Below are 27,074 nucleotides of genomic sequence, written 5' to 3'. Positions count from 1 at the left end.
ATTTAAATCAACAAAAATATCAAGAACCTGTACGTATTTTCAACTTTAAAAAATGTATTACGTATAATGCAGAATGCCAATAACCGACGGAAGGCAAGAGGAGCGGGTTCATTGGTTGAATGGTTAGACGCCGGTCTAAGAAACTCAGAGCTTCTCCAACTAAAATAACGATAAGAGTCTCAGTTACTGTTTTTTTATTTCGGCGACGCCGTCTAAATTCGTTTTCGTTTACCTATGCCACGTGACTTCAGTTAGCAAATCAAACTTCTTGATAAAGCATTATAGATAATTTATCAAAGTGGAAGATTTATGCAACACTCTGCCTGATTGGACGAGAGTGTCAATTTCTTTCACTCTGTTCATTGTGCTACGATGAGTGAAATGTAGACTATAAGATTCTTTCACCGGTGATAGGTGCAGATGGAAATTTCAGGCCTCGAGGGTAACTGTTTAGGCGGTAACGAGGTTCCTACCGAGTTACCGCCTAAACAGTTACCCGAGAGCCGGATATTCCCATCTGCACCTATAACCAGTGACAGAATCTTTTTCTTGCATACCAATATCAAGATATAATAATAAAAATAAAATCAGTCGAACGGCTTTCTTTTTAGAACTATTTCTTATAGCAGCGTATTTAAACGGGAAATCAACGTCCGTAAACAGGAAAGACGTCATGACGTTTCAAAGACAAATAACAATGTTTAGTTCCGGTTTTGTTTTATCAGTTCCAGCGTAACGTTATGAATTTTTGATAAATTAACGTGTTTTGAATCGAGAAATATACTATCAGGAACAAAGAGGAACTGTCAATTATTTGATTCTTATTCCGTTTTTCGAAATAAAATATAAATAACTACATAAATCTTCTACATATATGTAGTTCGTAATACGTCATTTAAAGCACGAGAGTCATCTTACACCCCGGGGTGTAAGATGGATTTTTTCAGCACTGGTAAAAATACCGGAAATCCCCGTCTGGTATGCAAGAAAAAGCGTTTATCCTAAACGACGCTGTTCACAGTTTTAAAGCTAACTTTGGCTCAGTATATTTAGCTAGAATATTGATATATCTCAAAATGATATCTCAAAATGATAAGTAAGTTTAATAAATATGATAAAAACCTGTTCAAATACCAACATATATCAAATTAAAGAAAGAGCTGAATACGGTCTGCGTATCACATGAATAAGGGTGTGATAAGAGTCTTTTATGTAGAGAAGGGCTTTTTAAAAGATTTTCCTTGTTACAATTGTCGTCTGTATATGAAAAAGTTTCCTGGTTTTGTGACTTATTCAATTTGCATATTAAAATGAGTACTTGTTTGCTTTGATATATTTGTTATAAATTATTTAACTGATTTATTATATATGAATATCTTTCTTTAGTATGGCATGCAAATATTGAACTCAGTTGAAATCTGTTTTATTATATATATGCTATATAGTGACTGAATCTCATTACACTGAAATGAAGGTACGCTGCATACAGTTTAGCTATGTGATATAACTACCTTCAAACTTTGCTTATGAAACAGAAATATTGAAATAATTACAATTGTATGTTTTGCTTGACCTTCACTTTTTTATAGGTGTGACGTCATTGTCCAAAGATTCATGAATAGCGAATATGCATTTGTTAAAGCGGGATCAGTTGGCCTATTTTAGAAATAAATAAAAATAATAAATAAAAAAAATCCTTTAATTGATTTTTTTCTCATGTATTCTAATCAAACTTGATTTGTAGCATCTTTATTAGGCCCGCAGCCAACTTTGTTCAGCTGGGACATTTAACCCCTTTTAGGGTCTGCTAGAGCTAAAACTAGAAATGCCTTTATACAGCGTCTCATGAACAGCTTGGTGGATCTTTGTCATACTTGGTCTGGAGCATCATTATAAGGTCCTCTTCCAAATTAATTTATATAGGAACTTGGGCCCTATTAGGGACCACTATAGCTAAAAGTAGATATGCCTTTCTTCGCATTAACCACTAAAATGTAATGGATTTTTATCAAACTCGATGTGTAACAATATCGTAAGGTCTCTTGCTATTTTGTTACAAATGGGGGTAGGGACCAATTTAGCTAAAAATATAAACACGTTTAATGACCTATTCTCATGAACCGCTTCATGAATCTTCATCAAACTACTGCTGTAATTATTCGTCTAAGGATAAACGAAACAAAATTGCAAACCTACGAAACCTTTGCGAAAAATTAAAAGAGAACCATTTAAATTGTTAAAGTGCGGTGTTTAGTTTTGCAAAATGTTAGATGAAAGATGAATGTTAGATGAAAAATTCATAAACTTCTTTCCTTATTACAATTCGCCGACCATCATTTTTAAAGATATTTCTTGTTTGCACTAAGTGTGCTAAATACCAACGGATTTGTCCGGAACTGGAGTAAAAAATCTAAAATAAATAACATTATACCGTTAGTTTGGCATTTTTATAGAAAACAAAATAGTGAAAACTGTAAAAAATGAAATATAGAGCACTGAAAATTGTTTTTGAATATTATCGCTCATTACAATGATCTGTTTCAAGAAAAGCAAACATACACGTACGTCATACAAGGAGCTATTGCAGCATTTAAGTACTTACAAAAGATATCCCCAAAATGGTTACAGGAACTTATCAAATTATTCTTTCATACTGAAAATTTTCTGCCACTTACACAAAAATATGTATGAACTGTACATACATATCAAAATTGTTCCAGAGTGAGGTGACAGATAGAAGAAATGTTGAACTATTTATTTGAGTACCGTCAAATGTCGCAAGGCTGACGTTAAATTTCGCGACGGCGGTAATAATTACACATTTTTTGCATACTTTTCCAAGGCAGCAGACTCAAATAATTTGTATCTATCTATCAACAATGAAAAATTGCGAAAACGGCATGTTATTCGTAATGCAAGAAAGTCATGGTCACGTGACTGAAATAGCTAATGTAAACAAACCCATTCTTTCACAAATTTACAAACCAACCAAACACGGAATACCTACTTTTTGGGCTTTAAGATCTACTCTAAGAATACTGTATTTTGGATTTAAATCATTTGAAACGATTCCTTTCTACAGCTGAACATGAGTGGCTGCAGGAGAAAAAGATTGTCAGCAGAAATCCTTCTTTACTCAATTGAACCTGAAATCTACACCTGTTTATGTAACTAGTTATACGATCGTATACAGCTATAAAATTAAGTATCTTAACAAGATTTTTTACTATATTTATTGACAAACTTTATTGCATTTGTTTTGACATACCAATATGCTTGCTAAATATACCGCTGACCAATATATACCTTTAAAACTGTAAAAAGTGTTATTCAGGATGGCCGCTTTTATCATTTCACTCAACACTGCACAAGACACAGAGTGAAAATATTGAAACTTTCATCCAATTAGCAAGACTGTGGCATTATCTTTTGTACAGATACAAATATGATACATTATCAAACGATCTGATTTGTCAACTTAGTTTTGTGTTATATGTCATTGTAGGTCATGAAAACGAGCTTAATACGACTGCGCCGGAAAACTAACGTGACTTTAGCATTTTTAATTTTAAAAGACAGCATACTAGCTGAAGATAGTACCTGAACAAACAGGATACAAGTTATTTGCGCTCAGATTGCATAACATGCGCTATTTGCTCGATTCTCATCAAAGTAGATCAAAGTTGCGTTTACTTCATTTAAATTGTCTTGCTTTTGAACACAAAAATTATTCTGTCTGGAATACATTTTTTTTTCGGAAAAGAACAGCATTCACAGGAATTGACCGTGACAATTTGTCATTCATAGACGATTATTTATCGATGTCCTGAAAAGCTTAGATGTAAGATGTAGTAATTTAATGGTAACATTGTAACATGAAAGCATTGTGAGGCAGAACAAAAGACGGAAAAGCTACAGAAGAAAAATATCAATACTTGTTAATATGCTAGTTTCTAACATTTGCATATATCGTGTATTTAATTAGCCACATATTCCTATGTATTCGTAAGTATACACCATTGATGGCATAACCTACTAATCCTTTTTCGTCATGAACTCATGAAGTTGTTACGACTGGCGCAATGTTAATCGGTTCTTTAACAGACTTTGATTTGCACACGAGTGCGACCAAAATCTATGGTGTACCATTTGGGTCGAAAGTCTGCTTTACGTGCGTACACATTTCAAAACATACATGCACGTATACGCTAAAATATATACGTCCACGTATATATCTTTATACGCGCACGCACAATTAGGTAGGTGCACGCTTATATAGACGTGCGCGTGTATATATCAGTGCACTTGTAATTACGCGCGCACTTATAAATTTACGCGTGCACGTCCATATATGCGTGCACCTACATATTTACGCGTGTACGTATGAAAATATACACGAGGACGTATATATTTACGCGTGCAAGCACGTTCTAGTCGCACTTAAATATACGAGTGCACCTATATATTTACAAGTTTAAGCATAAATATATATGTGGACGTATAATTTTACGTGTGCACGCGTAATTCTGGATGCTCGTTTATATGCGCGTGCACCTCTATTTTTACAAATGTACGCGTAAATATATACGTGGATGTATAATTTTACGCGTGCACGTATATATACGCGTGAACGCATATATAGACGTAAACGCATTAATTTATAGGTGTTGGCGTGATTATAGGTCTATGTATATTTAAGCGTGCACGCATATATGGACGTGCATGCATAAATTTATACGTACACGCGTAATTACAATCTCACGTATATATACACACGCACGTATATATAAGCGTGCATCTACATATTTACGCGTGCACGTTTATAAAATATACAGATAGACGTATATATTTACGCGTCCAATCATATTTTTATACGTGAAAATATATTTTGAAATGTGAGCGCATGCAAAGCAGACTTTCATCTCAAATGGTACACCATAAAAAACTGTTACAATTTTGTTTTCGCAGCGATGTCGGGAATTATACAGTCAGAAGTGTACTTTTAAACCGTTAAGTTTAAGGTCAATGGTTATGAAGAATTACTCTTGAAGACTATATATTTACATATTTTATTACTTTTTGTCTTGTTAATCCGCCTTTAATCGGGTTATTGGTTTTAATCCGCCTTTAATCGGGTTATTGGTTTTCCAGATTAATTGCTGGTCATCGATAACAGAATCGAAGTTACAATAAAGCAAAGTAAAAATATTATTGTACTGTCTATTGAATGAATACAATTGTTTTCATTCCCAATGAAATATTTAGCGAGCCACCAAAAGTTACGTATAGATGAATGAAAGCAGATGCTTTGTGTCGCAACTGGAAGTTATTATCGAGCAAAATATTTAAGTTCTTAATTTAGTTTAAATGACTAAAAGCACCGGTAATTATGGAATAATAAGGACATAAATTAATACAAGTAAGTCTTACTGGATTGTATCAGTTTTGTTTTGTTTTGTCTACTTGATTTTAACATCTTTATTGGGGAAACTTGTTTATAATTCAGCTTATAATTACAGTAAGATCAAACTTAGGGAAGTCCTTGTGTGAATTTTATGATATAATTATTAGATGACGATTTAGAAACATTTTGATAAAAATAAGGAGATTGAGATCCACCAAGTCCGTAACAGAGGTATACTTGAATTTCCGCTTTTTATTGCAATGTCAAGATTTCAACTGTTCTTTAAAAGTAAGACTTTATATGGGCCGTTCCAAAACAAAACCTGTATTAGCATACAGAAGTCAAAATTGAGATAGCAAATTAATTATGAAGGGCATTCTTTTACCTTTCAAATGGGAAGATGTGAATCAAATCACACCACGAAGATCGTCGTGCCAGACCAGTTAATACGAATAATACGTACACTTATAAATTACCCAGCCTGTTAGTCAATAATGACATTTTTGGCATTTAACTACTTTAAATTAATTAAATGCTACAAATTGGCTAGTCCTGTCACCAACAGGTGTTTTTGTACAAGTTTTGTTTCTACGAACTTTTTAGCCATTTGGCTGTGAATTCTTTTGTTTGTCCGCGTGAAATCTTATTTAAAGCGGATTATATTGCGAAAAACCTACAGATTTATGTAGAAATATGTCTATGGAGAAATAAAACTTCAATACACTTTTCCCAACCTACTATATCTGATGTATTTATTCCGATTTACTACGTCTTTTTAAGCTCATCTGATTTTTTGAAAAAAAAAAAGATGAGTTATTGTCATCACTTGATCGGCGCCGGCGTTGGCGTTGGCGTAGCCTGGTTAAGTTTTCTGTTTAGGTAAGCTTTTCTCCTAAACTATCAAAGCAATTGCTTTGAAACTTGCAACACTTGTTCACCATCAAAAGCTGACTCTGTACAGCAAGAAACATAACTCCATCCTGCTTTCTGCTAGAATTATGGCCCTTTTTGGACTTAGAAAATCAGATTTCTTGGTTAAGTTTTGTGTTTAGGTCAGTTTTTCTCCTAAACTATCAAAGCTATTGCTTTGAACCTTGCAACACTTGTTCACCATCAAAACCTGACTCTGTATAGCAAGAAAGATAACTCCATTCTGCATTTTGTAAGAATTATGGCCCCATTTGGACTTAGAAAATATCAGATTTCTTGGTTAAGTTTTGCGTTTAGGTCAACTGTTCTCCTTAACTGTCAAAGTTATTGCTTTAAAACTTGGAGCAGTTATTTGCCATTAAAAGCTGACTCTGCAGAGCAAGTACCGTAACTCTACATTGCTTTTTGCAAGAATTTTGGCCCCTTTTGGATTTAGAAAATCATGGATAGGACAATATTTCTGTTATACAGAGACAAAACAAATCAGATGAGCGTCCGCACCCGCAAGGCGGTGCTCTTGTTTATATTATACATCGATAATCAAGTATTATTCTCTACTAAACCAGAAACATTACAAGCTGTGCTAAACGATGTTGAAAACTATCGCAATACGTTCGGGTTAAAAATTAATATAGACAAAACCATGGTAATGATTTTCGAAAGGGGGGACCATTCAGTTATGATTTTTACCTGTATAATGAAAACCTGGCGGTAATTTCATCTTTCAAGTATTTAGGTACTTTATACAGTTCTTTAAAAATGGTAACTGGTACCGCACGCAACATAGTATTGTCGATCATGCTTCAGATGCTTTGTTTCGATTATTCTCTACACGTTCGAATTGAGAACTTGAAAAAATGTAAATTGTTTGACACCCTAGTTTCATCCGTACTAAACTACGGCTCAGAAATATGGGGAGGAAATGATGCAAAAGATGTAGAATTAATCTATAACAAGTTTTGTAGAAAAAAAATCTAAGGGTAAATACTCAGAGTCCACTTTATGTGGATTATATGGTGAACTCGGTAGAATACCGATGAAAATAAGACGACAAGTAAATATGATTATACAAAAATTCTAAAATTAAATAGCGAATTTATATTATGCTCAAGGAAGACGCAATAAATGATATAATGTCTTAAATTGGGCTCATCAAATAAAATCTAATCTAGACAGTCTGGGTATGTCGGATATTTGGCAAAATAATTACCGTTTAATTAGCCTTTATTCTTTGTCATGTTATGCAATTAGAAAAATAAAAACTGTTGAATAAAATGTTTTTATTCATTGGCTTTTATTTAGAATGAATGTTATCTATTTCTAGTACTGAAAAACTGTTTTAAATGTGAACAAAATGTAAGTCAATTTTGAAACAGTTTATAAAGAAAACAATTATAAACTCTACTCTTCTGGTAATCATATAGGAATAATAATACAGCAAAAACAGCACTACTTTATTCCAAAAATTGGCAGCATAACCCTTATATATACATAGTAATATGTATCAGGTGGGGTTTTGTCCGCCTACAAAATATAAAGGGTGGGTTTTTGTCTGCCTACAAAATATATAGGGTGGGTTTTTGTCCGCCTGGAAAATTTTTAGGGTGGGTTTTTGTCCGCCTATGTAAAAATCACTGGGTGGGTTTTTGTCCGGTGGGTTTTTGTCCGTCTCCCAACTGAACAAAGAACACACGACCAATATCACCACACTTGGTATGCAAATATAGATAACTCACAGCGATTGATAACATATTGCAGATTTAAACACAATTTCACACTCGAACCATCTTGATCCGAGTAGATTTCGTCTATCATCCCACAATCTAGAAAACTGAGAGAGGTAGATATAATAATGTAATTCCAAAATCATAGAAAATGAGTATCACTTTCTATTAACATTCCCTCAGACGACAAGTGAACGCGCCAAAACGACAAATATGGATTTTGTCGTCTTGGCGCGTATAATTGTCGTCCTGGAGTGTTGGCGCCCTGCAAACGCGCTAAGACGCCAGAACGGCAGGACGACAACTTCCCAATTTAGCGTGTTGGCGCCCCCGCCAGAACGACAAATGCCTTGTTTGTCGTCTTGGCGCGTATAATTGTCGTCCTGGCGTGTTGGCGCCCTGCAAACGCGCCAACACGCCAGAACGAGATGGCAGAAATCAGCCACCATAGTATACAGATTTACGCAAAATATATTTTAACCATTCTATAACACATGGCCAACATTGAATAAGTTTGATAAACTAAACCTGTCGAAATATTTGTATCTTGCGAATAAGCGCAGACAAGAACTATTATTTTAATTCCTGTCGTGTAATTATTTTTGCATTTTATATGTAAGTCATATTCCTGAAAAGTATAATATGAAATAGAACCTTTTCTTTAATTTCATGTTTTTTTTTCTGAAAGTCGGTGATCTTTTTTCTTTTTTTTCATGTTTTTCATATGAACATGTTGGGCTAGAAGCAATGTAATTTTGCTTAATGCTGAACAAATTTGTTGTTGTTGTATTCATTTATATTTTTGACCTGTTGTACAAATTACAGAATATTATTTATAATTTCGAACCAAAATGATCGGAAAGACTTTCACACTCTGAGTCCCAGAATGGGTGGAATTAGTAGAAATGGGAGAAGACTGCCGGGCGGGTAACTGGAAAGTATCAATTTTCAGACCTTATTTTCTCTTCGTGTTTTACTGATGTTTATGATATGCTATATTTATATATATCATATATTACAGAGGATGTCGTCTTTAGAGAACGATACGCTGATTACGTCATCAGAACTCAACGTCTCTTCAACAACCAGACAACATATTATGAATATCAGTGCAACAAATAATACATATTCAGCTGTTAAACCGTTGGCGGACCCATTGATTACATTCACTGTACCGGCGACTATGTTTGCCGCCGGCGTTATTGGTAATATACTGGCAACTGTTGTTCTAGCTCGGTCATCAAGGGAACACAAACGGAGAGTGTTTTATAGACTTGTCGGGGCACTTGCTTGCACAGATTTGCTTGGCACGTGCGCCACCTCACCCGTAACGTTAGCGGTGTATGCTAATAATTTTAAATGGGTTGGAGGAATGCCTCTTTGCAATTATGAATCATTTATGCTTATTTTCGCGAGTTGTTCAACAATTTTGATAATTTGTACTATGGCAGTGGACCGTTTTGTGTCAATTTGTCATCCATTCGTTTACGACAAGCACGTTACCATTGGTAAAACAAAATACGCACTCATGGCGCTTTGGTCGTTTGCTTTTGTTATGGGCTGTTTGCCAATAATTGGTCTCGGTGAAAATATCGTACAGTTTCCAGGAACTTGGTGTTTTTTCACGTTTACAAGCAGTGTGATAAAGAATAAAATGTATGCATATTTCTATGCAATAATTGGCATTCTTGGGATAGTTGTAACCGCGATATCCAACCTCTTTGTGATCAGTGTGTTAATTAAGATGCGATGTGCTGCGGTTGCGATGGCACCTTGCCATGCGTGTTCACACAGACAAAGCAGAGAAATTCAAATGATGATACTGATGATTGGAATTGTCGTAATTTTCTCCACGTGCTGGTGTCCTTTTTTGGTAAGATATTTTATTCCGTAATCTTTGCGTAAATCCAGATATACGTTTTGAATCGATCTACAGGGATGGTAGTATATAGGCGTAGGAGCAGCTGCTGTAAGGAGGAGGGGGCTTCTTTCTTTGCTGGATCTTTTTTTTTAATTTTTTTTATTAGATATCATTAATATAACAACGTTAGTTTTATGCATAATTATATATTTCCCCACAGTAGAATTCTAAAAAATGTTACTTTTTCATAACATTCAAACCCGTTACAGGGAAATGTTTCTTTAATAGCAACTAAGATATCATGTAAGTTTGAAACAAGAGGGAGATGATGACCATGGATCGCTCACCTGAGTACATGTAATTGAGCCTACATCCTCTAGAGTGTTATCAGGCTTTTCCTTTGAATTGAACGAGTTTTTGAAACCACATGTACAAGCTTCGAGCATGGCGTAGAGACCATAAAGATAAACATTCTGATAAAGTTTCATGAAGATAGGATCATATTTGTGTTTTCTAGAGTGTTAACAAGCTTTCATGTTATTTGAGCGCATGACCTAGTTTTTGACCCCACATGACCCGGATTCGAACATGACCTAGGGATCATCAAGGTAAATATTTCGATCACTTTTCATGTAGATAGGGTCACAAATGTGGCCTCTAGAATTTTAACAAGCGTTCCTTTAATTTGAGTACGTGACCTAAGTTTTAAATCAACATCATACAGATTAAAACTTGGCCTTGGAATCATCAAGATAAACATTCTGACCAAGTTTCATGAAGATTGGGTCATAATTGTGGCCGCTAGAGTGTTAACAAGCTTTTGCATTGATTTGAGCGGGTGACCTAGTTTTTGACCCCACATGACCCAGTTTCAAATTTGGTTTAGAGATCATCAAGATAAACATTCCGACCAAGTTCCATGAAGATAGGGTTACAAATGTGGCCTTTAGAGTGTTAACAAGCTCTTCCTTTGATTTGAGCGGGGGACCTAGTTTTTGAAACACATAACCCATTTTCGAACTTAGCATAGAGATCATCAGGATAAACATTTTAACCAAGTTTCATGAAGATACGATCATAAATGCAGCCTCAAGAGTGTTAACAAGCTTTTACTTTGATTTGACCGGGTGACCTAGGTTTTGACTCCACATGATCAAGATACAAACTTGACCAAAAGGGATCATCAAGACAAACATTCTGACCAAGTCTCAAGAAGATTAGATCATAAATGTGGCCTCTAGAGTGTTAACAAGCTTTTCCTTTGCTTTGATCGGGTGACCTAATTTTTGACCCCACATAACCCAGATTCAAACTTGACCTAGATGTCATCAAAACAAACATTCTCACTAATTCTCATGAGTTTTAAACTTAAAATGTGGTCTCTAGAATGTTAACAAGATTTTCCTTTGATCTGGCCTAATGATCTTGTTTTCTACCCTACATGACCATGTTTCAAACTTGGCCTAAAGATCATCAAGATAAACATTCTGACCTAGTTTTATAAATATAGGGTCATAATTATTGCCTCTAGAATGTTAACAAGCTTTTTTTTATTTGACCGAATGACCTAGTTTTTGACCCCACTTAACCCAGATTCAAACCTTACCGAGGGGTTATCAAGACAAACATTCTGACCAATTCTCATGAGTTTCAAACTTAAACTGTGGACTATAGAGTGTTAACAAGCTTTTCCTTTGGTTTGATTGGTCGACCTAGTTTTTTACCCTACATGATCCAGTTTAAACTTGACCTAGATATCAATAAGACACACATTCTGACCAAGTTTCATAAAGATTGTATCACAACTGTGGCCTCTCTTGATGACAAGGCAAATGTTGACGGACGACACACGACGGACGCCGGACAATGACCGGTCACAATAGCTCACATTGAGTACTTCGTGCTCAGGTGACTTAAACATAAGGCCCACACTCATTCATGAAAAATAGTGCCAAAAGTGGCTTAAATTTACAACAGAAAATACTCTATCAAAATTGCTGTCTCGGCGATAAATTCAAAATTGATCTAAATATTTTGAAAATTGAAAAAAAAAAAACAAACAAACAACAACAACAAAAATAATATTCTTTGAGCTGTTAGAATTATGAGCAGAGTGCCTGTTATTGTCTTGTAATCAACGATTTTACATAAAGTTTACTTTCATTATGAACTTTTAGCTAAACTCTTTCTTACTCATCAAATGCAGCAAATATTGTTACAATGTATAATAAAACACTATAAACATAGTAAAATGGTTTAAATTTTGGAAACAATCATTTCTTGTGTTAGTTTACATAACTGAACAAGCAAAACGGACTAAACATTACCCTAGTCCCACTAAATTCCATGTACCTTTTGAACTGGTGGTCTCTGACCTGTTATATATTTGTCGATACTTTAATAACTTTGATATATATTTTCATGACAGTTTCAGGCGTATTAGAAATGTATCATGGTGTATGGGTTTATCTTTTTATTTTATCAGTTTTATGGCTGCAGTGACATTACCTCTGGATTAGCACTTGACAAAGTTATGTTTGTCGTTAGCTTCTGTCACTTCAATCAAAACCTTGTGATACGTACCCTTGATATCATAGAACCCCTAACTTAAAGCATATTTCAAAACATTGTTGGGATAGTTTCAAGTGTCAATATTTTCGTTATTAGTCCCCTACCGACGGAAAACCGGAGGGAACTTAAGGAATGCCCTTCTTCCGTCCGTCCGTCCGTCTGTCTGTCCGCAAATCTAGATACTGCAATTACTCAACAAGTATTCAAGCTAGGTTCATAAATCTTGGTATGTGAATAGAGGGCAATATGTAGATTATGCACGTACATGACTTATGCTTGTAGGTCAAAGGTCAAGGTCGCTACTGAAGGTCATGTAAAAATTGTATTTGCTCCATAACTTTATATACATTGATGCATTATCTTAGTGCTACATTGAAATGAGTCAATGTGTCCACACATGACCTATACTTGTCGGTCAAAGGTCAAGGTCATTATTGGAAGTTTACCATCGGTAGGGGACTTCTGTATTGCCACTGCAGTACTCTGTCATTTGTTTATATTTACTCTTTATGCCCAAGACATAGTGTCACGTTTTGGCCGCGCCGTTGTGCCCCGTTTCTGACAACCACGTTTTGGAAATTTCAGCCGGGTGCCACTTTGTGCCATGTTGTCGCTACGCGCTAGCCACGTGATAGCCACGCTGTTATAGTCCCGTTGTGACACGATTGAGAATATCAAAGTCGGGTTATGCTGTCGCCTCGTTGTTCTACGCTGTGCTTCGTTATGCTCCGCTGCTGCCACGCTGCAACCACGTGCAGCTAAAACTCGTCACGCATTGGCTGGCTGACTTGCCTAAATAACCAACGTGGCTGGTGGCCGACACGTGACAGTTTTACTGGCAATATCAACTGGCCGGACGGACGCGCTATGTTTACGTTCTGTTACGTTTTTGCTATGTTATACCACATTCTCGCCACGTTGTTGTCATGTTGTAGTATGTTGTTGAAAAACGGCAGCGAATTTTGAACATGTCCGAAATTAAAATTTCCAGTTCACGTTTTGTCACATTCGATCACGTTTCAGTCACGTTATTCTACGTTGGCTCACGTTGTAGCTACGTTTTCCAACGTAGCTATACATGGCGGCCAAAAAGTGACACTATGACTGGGGCATTAGAAAGAGTCCGCATTTTTCCAGTTAATGAGAGGTGTCATATTGGGGAATCCGAGGTTTGTTCTATGTTATCTGAATAAATGACGCTATAGTCATGTATTAATGCATTAATTAAGACAGAGCGTCCATTTAACAAACGCGCATCTAACAGTTTTTTATGCATAGTAACCATTTCATTTATGTTTTAGGTTCGAATTATCATCAACCAGATTCACCACAAACACGTGAATGTCAAAGCTGACCTAATGACGCTACGTCTAGCTTCTCTTAACCAAATACTGGACCCATGGATATACATTCTTTTCAGAAAAGAAATGTTCGCTAAAGGAATGAAATTGGTTCGAAATGTTATGGAAAGATTTTGCAAGAAGGTATATAGAAAACAAAGTGCTTGTAGTTTGAAAAACGGCATTACAAGTACAACTGCAACGATTGTTGAGAATGAAACTACAGCCGACAGCTTAGCGAACAATTTTGACGAAAACGATATGTTTCTAAGTGAACTTAGTACTACATCAACGTCAAGAGCAAGTACGAAGACTTCTAGAAAATCTAAATCAGATCGTAAGGAGCGACCATCTTTGCAAAAACTGATGAGTCAGCACAACCCTCAATGTGCTTTTGGACTAAAGCATCCCTCAAGTCTGTTTTGTTTTACACATCTTCCTCAAGCATTTGCATTGTCGCTCGGTACTGCACAAGTTGTCACAACAGAACTAGCTGCGACGGAAGAAAACAATCTACCAAGCGAACCTGAATGATATACACACGTTACGTTAATTCTATGACAACTATGCGCTAATTATGCGCTAATTATGCCATATTACCCCATATTTATTATACGCCCGTTTGAAAAAAAAACGGGACGTATTGTTTTCATCCTTTACGGACGGATGGGCGGTTGGGCTGTGTAGCGGGCGGAAAAAAAAGGTGTCCGCTCAATAACTAGAACTAGACTAAACTTATATGAAGTATGCATCTCTATAAAATCTAGGCCAAGTTCGATAACCTGCCAGTTCGGACCAGTATCTTTAGAGTTATGGCCCTTGAATTGGTCAAAAATGCCAAAATTGATAGTGTCCGCTCGATAACTAGAGTATTTTTTTTATCAGAACTGTACATAACTTATACAGAATGTGTATCTTTATAAAATCTAAGTCTGGTTCGACAAACAGCCAGTTCGGAGCAGTATCTCTAGAGTTATGGTCCTTTTATTGGACAAAATTGCCCAAACTGACTGCTCGATAACTATAGTAATTTTATTTTGATAACAACCATACTTATACAGAAGATGTATTACTACAAAATCTTGATCAAATTTGAAAGCTAACGAGTTCGGACCAGTATCTCTAAGAGTTATGGCTCTTGAGTTGTTCAAAATTGCAAAATTTGACATTTTCTGCCCCACACTTAAACTAATTTTTTGAGCAATCTTATTTTTACTCGGCATAAATGCTAGCCTCAATGACAATGAGTGTCATGGATAAACCAAAGTCCCTTTTCTTAAAGGTCAATGTAACGCTTAGGGGTCAATGGTCATATAAAATCTTAGGCCCTAACTGTGACATACATTTTTGTTTAGCAAAGATAATTACCTTAATGGAACAGTATTAACACAGGACACAGATAAACCTCTTTTTGCGCAGTTTGTAGGATTACTTCCCTTTGTTATTACTATAAATAGCTTATATTGTAACGCAAGATTGTAAATCAGTAATCTAGTAAGATATAAGTATAGTGGCTGATTTCTGCCATTTCGTGTTGGCGGGGCGAAAACACGACAACCCGACATAAACCTGATTTGTCGAGTTTTCGTGTCGGCGGGGCAAAAGCACAACACATTTTACGCTTAGAGGGCGCCGACACGACTTTATCTGTCAAGTTTTCGTGTTGGCGGGTATAAATATGTCGTGTTGGCGCCCTTTATTTGTCGTGTTTTCGCGCTGCCGACCTGAAAACTCGACAAACTAGCTATTTGTCGAGTTTTCATGTTGTTTGTTGTCGCCCCGCCGACATGACAAATACTTTTCAGACACTCATGTTAGGTAGGTCAGGGCGTGTCCGCCTGGAAATGTTTGAAATATATGAATAAAATTGTAGCCTCTGCTGCATGTTTTGAGTCCAAATTTTGAGGTACGGTGGTTAACCCCCTCCTGACAGTGGAATCACAGGGTCTCTCCCTTGTCATTTTTTGAATATAGGTATGAAATGGTGGTCCCTGCTGCATTTTTGTCCAAAATTTGAGGTACGTAAGGGGTCATGCCCTCCTATTTAGGGGATCAGATGGTATTCCCACGGACATTTTTGAAATATAGGAATGCAATGGTGGCCTCTGGTGCATTTTTGGATCTAAATTGTGAGAAAATATTATTTTGATATTCGACCTTCGTCTTTCGATATCTTTTTATGTAACAAAATGGTATTCGGTCGAAATATACATAAAACATAAGTCAATTTTTATTCTTAAACCTATATTTTCTAGCATGCAGTTATGTTGTGTTCAGTTCAGTAATTGTTGTGTGCATGTCTAACGGAAGATGCCAAAGCGAAAACACGAAAACTCGACAAATAAGATATTTGTCTTGTTTTCGAGTTTTCGTGTCGGCGGGGCGAAAACATGACAAATAAGGTATTTGTCGTGTTTTCGTGTTGGCGGGGCGAAATCCTGAAAAATACCTAATTTGTCGAGTTTTCGTGTCGGCGGGGCGAAAACACGACAGCACGACAAATAAAGGCGCCAATATGACATATTCATACCCGCCAACACGAAAACTTGGCAAATAAATATGTCGTGTCGGCGCCCTCTAAACGTCGTGCTTTCGCCCCGACAACACGAAATGGCAGAAATCAGCCACCATATATAAGGGAGTCGGACAGTCCATGTTTTAATATAATATTACAAAGTACAAAGTCACGCTTTGGCAATCAGTAACTAAGTTTAGTGTTCTCATATCAGTTACACTCATCACTTACACAATTTACAAAATACACAAAACAAACAAACAAACAAATAAACGGAACAACTGATAGACATAACAATTGACTCAATACACAAAACAACTATGAAATGCTGATAAAATTTAATATAAACAGTGAACAGCAAAAATACAGCTTGTTTAAATGTACACAACCAGCTGTACATAACAACTTAAAAATGTGGAGAACTTTAAACTGCACATACTATTTTGCATCTGACCAAGAACGTGCAGCTAATGCAAATCCTTTTTAAAAGTGTGATATATTTTCACCCTTTAAACGTAAATACAGCGATACAATGATATGACATCGTACCCAGCTTGAAGACCTCGGTAAGATTAGTGTATACATTTTAAGATTACACACAGTTATGAGACCTTACCGAACTTCAAAACCGTTTACTGTAAAGTCTTAATATGTAAAAGTAGTATATTGTGTACTTTTACATTGTAAATTTAAGGATAACATGGTGTAATAGCCATATTTCATATCTTGTAACTGTATGGTAATATTTAAATGAAATTTGGTCACTTTAAAGACATTCAAAGTTAAAAACTTTTCACCGAGAGATTTTTCAAATTTTAGCATTTTTTGGGGGAGATAATCAGTATTGAAGTTACCATTGATGCCTATGGAAAATATATAATTTCTTTGATTATAAGAATCTGAACTTGAATTTCGAGAAAATTTTGCGGTAGAAAGCTGCAATATATGATTCTGATACAAATATCACAAAAAAAATCTAAAATTCCCCGTAGGGAAAAGGAGAAAATCATTTTTTTCTAGTTTTCAGGGGAGATGACTCATGAAAAACCAAAATTATCAGGGGAGGTAATATAAAGGAAATTTTTGAGAACTTCTGTCACTATATAACTTCTCAATATGCACCTTATTTCTATCGTTTGACATTTTTAAAGCTTACATTATCAAGTTGTATGTGCGCTTTTGGTGAAATTGAGGCCTATTACACCAGGTTATCCTTAAGCCGGGCGGACAGATCATTTATAATATTTACTAAACGCCATTACAAACTAATCCTTCAGTACGTAGGTAAGTTTGAAAGTCTGATGTTATGTTTTCATTTCTTACAAAAATTCAGTCTGAACTTCAGTATAGCCTAAATAGTGTCCATAATTGGTGTAAAATAAATAACATGTCACTTCATCCTTCAAAAACAAAATGTATGGTATTGAGCACTAGAGTCAAAATAAAACATACTAAAAAACTTGAGTTAATTTAAGACGGTTCGGTCATTGAAAATGTGAAGTGTCAGAAAGTTCTAGGTGTATATATCGATGAAACTCTGTCTTGGCAATCCCACGTTAGTATCATGGCCAATAAACTAAACTCAAAAATTGCTCTACTTAGAAGAATTGCATTTTTCTTAACAGATGAGATGAAACTATTGTATTACAATGCATATATTATGTCAACCATGGAGTATTGTTGCAATGTCTGGGGACTTCGTCACAAATCGGACACTGATAAAATTACATCTTTGCAGAGACGCGCTATAAAAATAATTACAAAATCAAAGTGTAGCAACTTTGATGAAATATTAAGAAATTCAAAACTTCTATCTTTTGAGAACAGGTGCAAATACCATATTTCATTATTAGTGTACAAAAGTAAAACAGGAGATTGTCCTATATACATTTCAGATTTACTACATTTTGTTCATAATGATCATTACACTCTGCGCTCAATCGAAAACATGGATCTTTCTATTGTTAAACCTAAAACGAACTACCTGAAACAAACATTTAGCTACAAAGCTGCACACATATGGAATTCACTTCCTTCTTACATTAAACTTCATAATAATAATATAACTACTTTCAAGCATAATTTAAAGAATTTTCTCTTGTTAAAATAGTTTTTAACAATTAATTACTTGTAATTACAAGAATTGTGTTGAATTGATGTTACTGTATTCTATTCCAATAATAATAATATTCATACTATCTTATTATTCAAATCTGGAACTATTTATTATCTTATGGGACAGACTTTCTTTTTTGTATGTATCTTAATTGTCATGTATAATCTTTGTGACGCATGATAATTCTTTTAAAACATAGTTATTGTTACATTACGTTTATTTAAGCCTTCTTTAATTTGAGACGTGTTTGTCGAGAAAATTTAATTAATTCTGATATGTGTATTTTTGTATAAATGTTAAATTATAAATTGACTGTATGATTGTGTGTATGTGTGAATGTATATCAGTTGAAGGCCATACTGGAAATAAGTTGTAAAATATCTGTATTTGTACACTTAGTATGTCACCTTCAGAAAATAAAGTTATTATTATTATTATTATTATTACTACTATATGCTATATCTAAATACTATCTCCTGCAAGAACATTTCATATTATAGTTGCCAATATGATACTTTGTCCATGTACTTATATTGCCAAATTATACAATATTATACAGTGATATAAATGAAAATATATATCAATATTGTCCTATAGCGTTCTGAGACAGCTTTAATTTATATTCCCATGTACATTCGTCTGAGGAAAGGATTGACGTTAAGGAGTTTGATACCATCTGGATATATAATACATAGAGCTGTTAAGTGTGTGGAAATCGAAGAGCTCCGAATCGTATAATTTTATTCAACTTGTTTGATAAAGAATAATCGAGAAGACAAGGTTTGACCAAGTCCGTTCATGAGAGCAACTGTACTGTGCAACACCCCTTACGCTCCCCTAGAACCGGCTCTCCGTGATAACAAAGGACCAGAAAATATCGAATCTATAAGTCAGTACTGAAACTACCTCATTTGATATCAGTCGGATAAGTCAGTTAATTTGTTCCCAGTCTTTGTTCAAGATGCAGACACGCGTAAATCTATATACATTTTTGTTTTGTTTACATGGGAGAATAACTGAAATTCTGTTTTTAAATTTCGTTATCCTTTCTTTTTTGGTTTAACCCCTTAAATGCAGGTTTCATATCAGGACGCAACCAGTATCCAGCAAGCAAACGGAAACCTACGGTTTTATCAAGGTCTCTGCTCACGTATGAAGTACTTTCAGGTACATGGGCCAGCCAAAAGGTCGCTCATCTTGACCTAGAATTTGTCGGTATGACAACTGGTACCAGACAAGAAAAATATATTGAAGTATGGTATTGTGTATATGTCATATCCCATCCCTATGTTTTCCGTTTTCTACCGTGGCTCTATCTTATACATAGGGGTTGGGTATTAATATTTTTTCCGCTCTCTTGCCAGTAGGTGCTTGGTAAACAATATTTCCTACATGAATGAAATAATTCAGCGGTCCAGACTGTGCTGACGACAAGTCAATAGTCCAACACACGTTTGCCGGCGAAAGCAAAAAAAAAAAATGCCCCCCCCCCCCCACCACCAAAAAAAAATGTTTTTGTGTCTGGTGTGATATGATAAATCCTTTATTGAATGGCTTAAAACTAAAAGCCTTCGGTCCTTTGTTTTGCTATTGACCGGCGAGCCATTCTGTAAGTGCATAATGTTACTTTGCACTGAATAAACGAATTCATGCATGCACGCACGAACGCATGCACAGATATAGTATAAACTATGGAGGTACTTATGTGTCCCTGCATGCGTGTGTCTGAACAACAGAAGTATTACGCGTGTCGGTCAACGTTCAGACTTGGGTACCCTCACAAACCACTACAATGTTATTTTGAGGTCGATTGCGAAATTCGCTCTCAGTGTTCATCGAGTTATGTATGGTTACAAAGCGGGGATGAAACCGAGCTAACTAAAACACTGCCTCGGTAGATTTGTAACAAGTCTCCCCGTACTTTGATTCAATGTTTTTGGGATCATGGAGTCCATTCAAAACATGTGTAATAGACTTCCGCTTAAGCCGGTGCGAGAGGTGTTGCACATTTCATTACTTCTCATGAACAGACTCGATCAAACCGAGTCTGCTATTATTCTTTTTTGTTGCATTCTATGCTTCCAGGGGATCTTTTTACAGATTTTATTGGTACCACGTAACATGGCTGTGTAATCTTACAATTTGCATTGTTCATTAAGGATTATCACGTCCTTCATACTAATTCTTAAAGATGGTCAATCATATTTAAGGTATGATATTAAAGATATGATATGACATTTTTCACTTTTCATATATTCTGTTAAGAGATTCATTTGATGAACGAAAAGGCCCATTACATAGTCTTAGATCCCTATTGCAACTTCATGTTATATTAATTCTATATCATTTTTAATTACCTCCCTTTAACAGAGTTCATACAGACCAACCGAGCAAAACATTCTTGACTTTTAAAAGGTTTTTTCCTTAAATTTCAGGCCTACTTTTGAGGTGTTTTCAAGGATCTATAATCGGACGGAACAGAAGATTCTAAATTTATTTTTTTTCCTCGGCCGACGAAACGTTTCCAACATGTCTTACTTTTTTCTGTGTGATTTTACTCCAGTCTCATCCATGTTTGCAATGTTGAGTTTTTACATGATTTATGCTCTGCACACCGATATGAATGCGTATTAGCCTCTTTGTTAGTTTGACCAGGGTGCAATTAATAAAATCTGTAAAAAGATCCATTGGAAGCAAAGAATGCAACCAAGAAGAATAATACAGACTCGTTTTGATTGAGTCTGTTCATTAGAGGTAAAGAAACGTGCAACACCTCTCACGCCCCCTAGCATAGGCTTAAGCGGAACTCTATTACACATATGTTGAATGGACTCCATGATCCCAAAGGACCAGAAAATATAACAACACCTGATTCACCTTGATTCCATTAGGATCTTGTTTTAGTTTTATCGTTTCTTCAAGCATTAAATAAATATTACAAAAATTCACTGAATTTAACGACTTTTAAAATCATTTTAAGCCTTTATTTTAGCAATTTGAAGGGTAATGAATAAAATCAAGTACTTTCCAGGGCGATCTGACCTTTTTTCAGGACATTTAGCATCCATTTTCAGGACTTTTAAAGACTGTATGAAAAGCTGTTCAATGTGAAAATATTTAGAGAGTATTTCTATGTGAATACAATTTCTAGTTTTACATTTGCAAGATATAGGGATATTTCAGCAATCTAAACCAAAAGACAAGTTAAAAGCTGTTAGATTCAAATTCATTTAGTTTTAATTCTATTTTGGCTGTGCAATCAAGGGAGGTTATAAAAAACTTTAAACTTGCTTTTCTAATGAATCTCACCTAAATATGTAATTGTTGATGCAAAACTTTAACAAATTATAATACGATAGGTCTTCTATTTGTATCATTCTTTAGGCAAAGTATGTTTATCTGAATAACACCTTGGTTGGGCAATCTGGAAAGGGAAGTCAAATTTTCAAAACACCACAAGTATTAAGCGCTAAGTGAATACAAATACTTGACAAAAACCTGATAGACAATCACTTGGAATTGCTCAAAACTTGTAAAGATACCAGTTACAGTTTAGTGAAACTAATTAATATTATGAAAATATGTTTAAATAAGTTATCAAAATAATTTAAATAAATAAACTAAAAACATGCATTCAGTCTATACGGCGGTTATGACAATATGTTTAACTTAGCTATTAATTTATCTCTTTTCAAACCATATGAAAATATTAAAAGAATCGTTCATTTTATATAAATTTACATGTGTTACATGTCATATTGATATGAAGTTTAGCATTACTCTTCTGACTGAATGAAACTTGTTTTTCTTAATCAATCAAAGCTTGTAAAGTAAACACATTAGTGTTCTACTAGACTATAGGATTATATTACTTTATTATTTTACCTTTGTCTTGTATTAAAACGCTGCCGAATAGCGCATAAATTGAATAAAGTCAAATTTTCCAAAATCGATATTATCGATTTTTGGACACATGAAATAAAAAAGGATAAATACGATTTACTTGTTAAATCTTTTAAACGGTTTAAGATACCGATTTTGCTACGGCGGCAAAATATGTTAAAATCTTTCCTCTAAATGATGATACGATTATAGAAATTATAAATTTATCTTTTTACTTACCCATTTAACTTTTAAAAATCACCACCCTTGTTTTCCATAAAAGTAATAGTAACTATCAATTTGGATAAATTCTGAGTCATTTTTCTTCGTATATTGCGCAAAATACAAAAAAAAGGAGAATTAATCGTTTTTGCTTCGGTGATGTTTCAAGTGAGTGACTGAACTGGATTTTACGGCGATTCGACACAGAAAAGGACGGTGATGTTACAAAGAAAAATTATTTTCCTAAATAAAAATATATTTTTCATGATTTCGCTTACACATTTTATACAATCACTATTACAACAAGGAGGTCATTGACCCTAAAGCGCTCACCTGTGTACAAGGCTTCAAATGTGTTTGTATAAGTACAGAGTTAGGTTTCTTCTATGTTAGCCTATATTATATACATGTCATACACACTTTTGAACCTAGGGCAATAATTGTTCCTTCTCATGAGAAGGAACACTTATGGTGAACATGTCACACTTGACTGAGCAGGTAATTGATACAAGGGTATCATCAAAGGCATCCGAATTCCAGTAGGCGCCGCCATTTTTGTACTCATGCATATTCATTACAAATAGCCTCTTTGCCAATGTGTTTTTACGCATCTTTAAGTCAATCTTTAGTGAAATACAACTACGTAATAAACAGACCTACAAAAACAATAATTTAGTTTAAACTATCTAACTCCTAAATCTTACATGTCATATTGTAGAATCGAGATTAACTAAATGAATATTACTTCCCTTGTTTTTATCTTGAACTGTATAATACATTTCTTCACTTTACTGAGCTATAAATATTTCGAACTTGGTAATTTCATACCTTTTGATTAATTGTTTTGTAATTGTCAAGTTGTGAACTTTTTGTACGCACTTTTTTCAAATCCATCAGTTTCTTGGTGCCGACTTATATAAAAGCCCTTTTTCTCCTGGTTCAGTCGTTCTGGAGCTGTAAGTATCCATTCATGCAATGCAGTTACTGGCATATGGCAGAACTTTTCTTCCATTGTGTTGCTAATTAAAATTAGACAAACATACGACCAAATTCTGATCTGTGCCACTAGGACAGGTGTCGACATTGGTTCCCCAAATTTTGACAGAGTGATGGTATTTATTGTCCGCTAATAATATTTAGGTAGGATCGCTCATCTAAAGGTGTTTGTTTATTATTTTAAGTTAAATAAATGTTTGTGTGAAATAACTTTAAGTATTCTTAAAATAAATAGACAAGAATGCACGTAAACTAGCAAAAAAACATAGTTCATGATTATTTTATTAAAGATCCCCTAAAAAGAATATTTAATGTGCGCTAGAAGGAACCTTTTGGTAAGCTAAATCTTGTTTGAACAATTATGGTAGACATAACAAATCTGATATCACAAGCCAAATATCAAGTCTCTAGCTATCATTGATTCAGAGAAGAAAAGTGACCACACCCCCTGGCAGCCATGTTTTTTGACGAATCGGTATAATTTGAACAGTCTTGGTAGAGGATTACACAAGAACCATTTGTGCAAAATTATTTTAAAATCGGGCCAGCACTTTCACACCAAAAAGATTTTTAAAGTTTCCATTATATACATAAAGGGAAAAATGACCACGCCCTCCTCTGGCGGCCACGTTTTTTGACGAATTAAAATAATTTGAACAATCTTGGTAGAGGGTGACATAAGGACCATTTGTGTAAAATTATTTTAAAATCGGGCCAGCAGTTTCACACAAGAAGATCTTTAAAGTTTCAACTATATACATATAGGGGAAAAGTGACCACGCTCTTTGGCGGCCATGTTTTTTGACGAATCAAAATAATTTTAACAATCGTGATAGAGGGTCCCACAAGGATCATTTGTGTAAAATAATTCTAAAATCGGGCTAGCAGTTTCACACAAGAAGATTTTTAAAGTTTCCACTATATACATATACGGAAAAGTGACCACGCCCTCTGGCAGCCATGTTTTTTGACGAATCAAAATAATTTGAACAATCTTGGTACAGTTTCAAGTGTAAAAATCACATATATAAGTACATAATGGATTATGTCAAGTTTATGTTTAATTCATACATAGTTATTTACACTTATAACATTTTTTTATTTTAAACGATTTATATAATAAGCATATATTGAAACAAATAATGACATAATTTAGGCAAAAAATGGACATATTGATTTCTTTATGCATCCTTGTTTTACAAAACAGTCATAAATTGTAATTAATACTGAGCTATATTTTCAGTTTAGAATTCTTTTTTGATCTGTGGACATGAATGGTTTCATTTGTCATAAATGCGACTGTAATATACATATATTCTAATAAAACTAAAATGTCCCAAGTTACCCCAACTGGGTGGGGTAACTTGGGACACTTGACCAATTTTTAATTAATTTATAGTTAATCACAGGTTATCAGGTATTTGTAAAAGTTTATATACGTCATATATTACATAGGTTGCCCATACTGAAATATCAATAAATCAAGTTTATATTTTGTCTTTCTAAAATATTACTCAACAGTGTTTCTTTAAGTGTCCCAGTTACCCCATTTTACCCTATAGGGAAAAGTGACCACGCCCTTTGGCGGCCATGTTTTTTGACGAATCACAATAATTTTAACAATCTTGATAGAGGGTCCCACAAGGACCATTTGTGTAAAATAATTCTAAAATCGGGCTAGCAGTTCCACACAAGAAGATTTTTAAAGTTTCCACTATATACATATACGGAAAAGTGACCTCGCCCTCTGGCGGCCATGTTTTTTGAAGAATCGGTATAATTTGAACAATCTTGGTAGAGGGTAGCATAAGGACCATTTGTGTAAAATTATTTAAAAAATCGGACCATCGGTTTATGAGGAGATCTGAAGTTTTTTCTATTTTTAGCTCTGGCAGCCCCTATGTGCAACCAAGCAGAACCGTTTGAAAAAATTTGGTAGAGGACGACCAAGGAACATCTTGGCCAAGTTTCATCAACATCCATTCAGTGGTTTTGGAGGAGATGTCGTTTAAACACAAATGTTAACGACGGACGACGGACTGACGTACGGACGGACAGACGACGGACACATCGTGATCACAATACCTCACCATGAGCACTTCGTGCTCAGGTGAGCTAATGAAACGAAGACACGGGCCGACTCGGAAATGTCAGGAGTTCCCAGAGTGCGACGGGAATATTAAAGCAGACGACTCGGTTACACAGACTTTATAATCTTTTGATAATTTTTTTTTCCAAGTAAATTTAGGGTTTCAGATGATCATTATCACTAATTTTGGCTCTTTTTCCTTACGTAAAAATGATTTAAACTTTTTGAAAACGTTTTATCATCATATATTTTGCAACTGCAAATGCGTGAAAGAAAGACGAGGTGAACAAATGTAGCTATAACACAGGATCATTTAGTGACGAAAATAACTGACACAACGATAAATTTGCCTGTGCTTGATTATCTGTCGAATTATTTTGTTACGAACGTCAAATAGGAAGTCCTCACCTGATAAAAATGTGCGATTTTGTTTTCAAAGATATTAAAACTGTATCTCTTATCAGACGGGCACGTTAAAATCAACAACTTGAGATATTAAAACTCAAAATGTAGTAAATTATTTATTTTTGTAAACAGGTCTGTATGTATGATATATAGAGAATAACAGGCTACTGTCTTTTGATATCAATGTTATCAGGTCGAGGCTGATATGGGCTGGAAGGGGTGAGGGAACCGAACCCCTTCCGCCCATATCAGCCGAGACCTGATAACACTGATATCAAAAGACAGTAGCTTGTTATTCTATTTATCATGAAACTCATACAAACTGCCTAGAAAAACATATGTCTTTATCTCTTATTTCGTAAAAAATGTCTTCTGAAGCAAAAAACTAAATTTATATTTTACGGATTTGAAAATTCATCCGCGCCTGAAACATCTGAACGAAACAATACGGCAGCCATATTGAATTCAACTCCGACAATGTTTTTGACTTTCTGATATTCTTGTAAAAAAATAAGAATGAAATAATTTCTTACCTGCATAAAAATCAAAAATCATCCTCTTGAATAAACCAGAACATGCTTTATTTCCATATTATACAACATTTGACTCAGACAACTACATGTCCAAAGCGCTGAAAATTTCACTTCCAGTTCCAGACTTTTTTTTTAAAATCACTAAATTTACACTGATCCAAGAATTAAAATTAACTGATTCAAGAATATAAGATTCTTTCACTGGTTATAGGTGCAGATGGGAATTTCCGGCCTCGAGGGTAACTGTTTAGGCGGTAACGAGGTTCCTACCGAGTTACCGCCTAAACAGTTACCCGAGAGCCGGATATTCCCATCTGCACCTATAACCAGTGACAGAATCTTTTTCTTGCATACCGATATCAAGATATAATAATAAAAATAAAATCAGTCGAACGGCTTTCTTTTTAGAACTATTTCTTATAGCAGCGTATTTAAACAAAGCGCGGGAAATCAACGTCCGTAAACAGGAAAGACGTCATGACGTTT

General features: G+C 34.9%; 2 protein-coding genes across 3 annotated transcripts in view; one reads left to right on the top strand and one right to left on the bottom strand.

Annotated features, from left to right (window-relative positions):
- The window catches only part of LOC123525153 (nucleolar protein dao-5-like), a 58,911-nt gene extending 32,157 nt beyond the window's left edge, over positions 1–26,754 (bottom strand). The window contains exon 1 of one of the 2 annotated variants that reach the window (XM_053538134.1): positions 26,589–26,754. The gene's annotated coding sequence lies outside the window, so the exon portion shown is untranslated. The remainder of the gene's footprint in view (positions 1–26,588) is intronic. The other variant, XM_053538136.1, reaches the window with a different exon arrangement.
- Positions 9,096–18,898, top strand: LOC123525838 (prostaglandin E2 receptor EP4 subtype-like). The gene is made up of 2 exons (XM_045304994.2): positions 9,096–9,931; positions 13,792–18,898. Exons 1-2 carry the CDS (start codon positions 9,158–9,160, stop codon positions 14,362–14,364), a joined length of 1,347 nt encoding a protein of 448 aa, XP_045160929.2. The 5' UTR covers positions 9,096–9,157; the 3' UTR covers positions 14,365–18,898.
- Positions 26,755–27,074: the final 320 nt, after the last annotated feature.

This window comes from Mercenaria mercenaria, chromosome 3 (genome assembly GCF_021730395.1).
Source record: "Mercenaria mercenaria strain notata chromosome 3, MADL_Memer_1, whole genome shotgun sequence".
In the NCBI taxonomy this organism is placed as follows: Eukaryota; Metazoa; Mollusca; class Bivalvia; order Venerida; family Veneridae; genus Mercenaria; species Mercenaria mercenaria.
The sequence above is the reverse complement of the archived record's forward strand: the minus strand, read 5'-3'. Positions and strand labels throughout refer to the sequence as shown.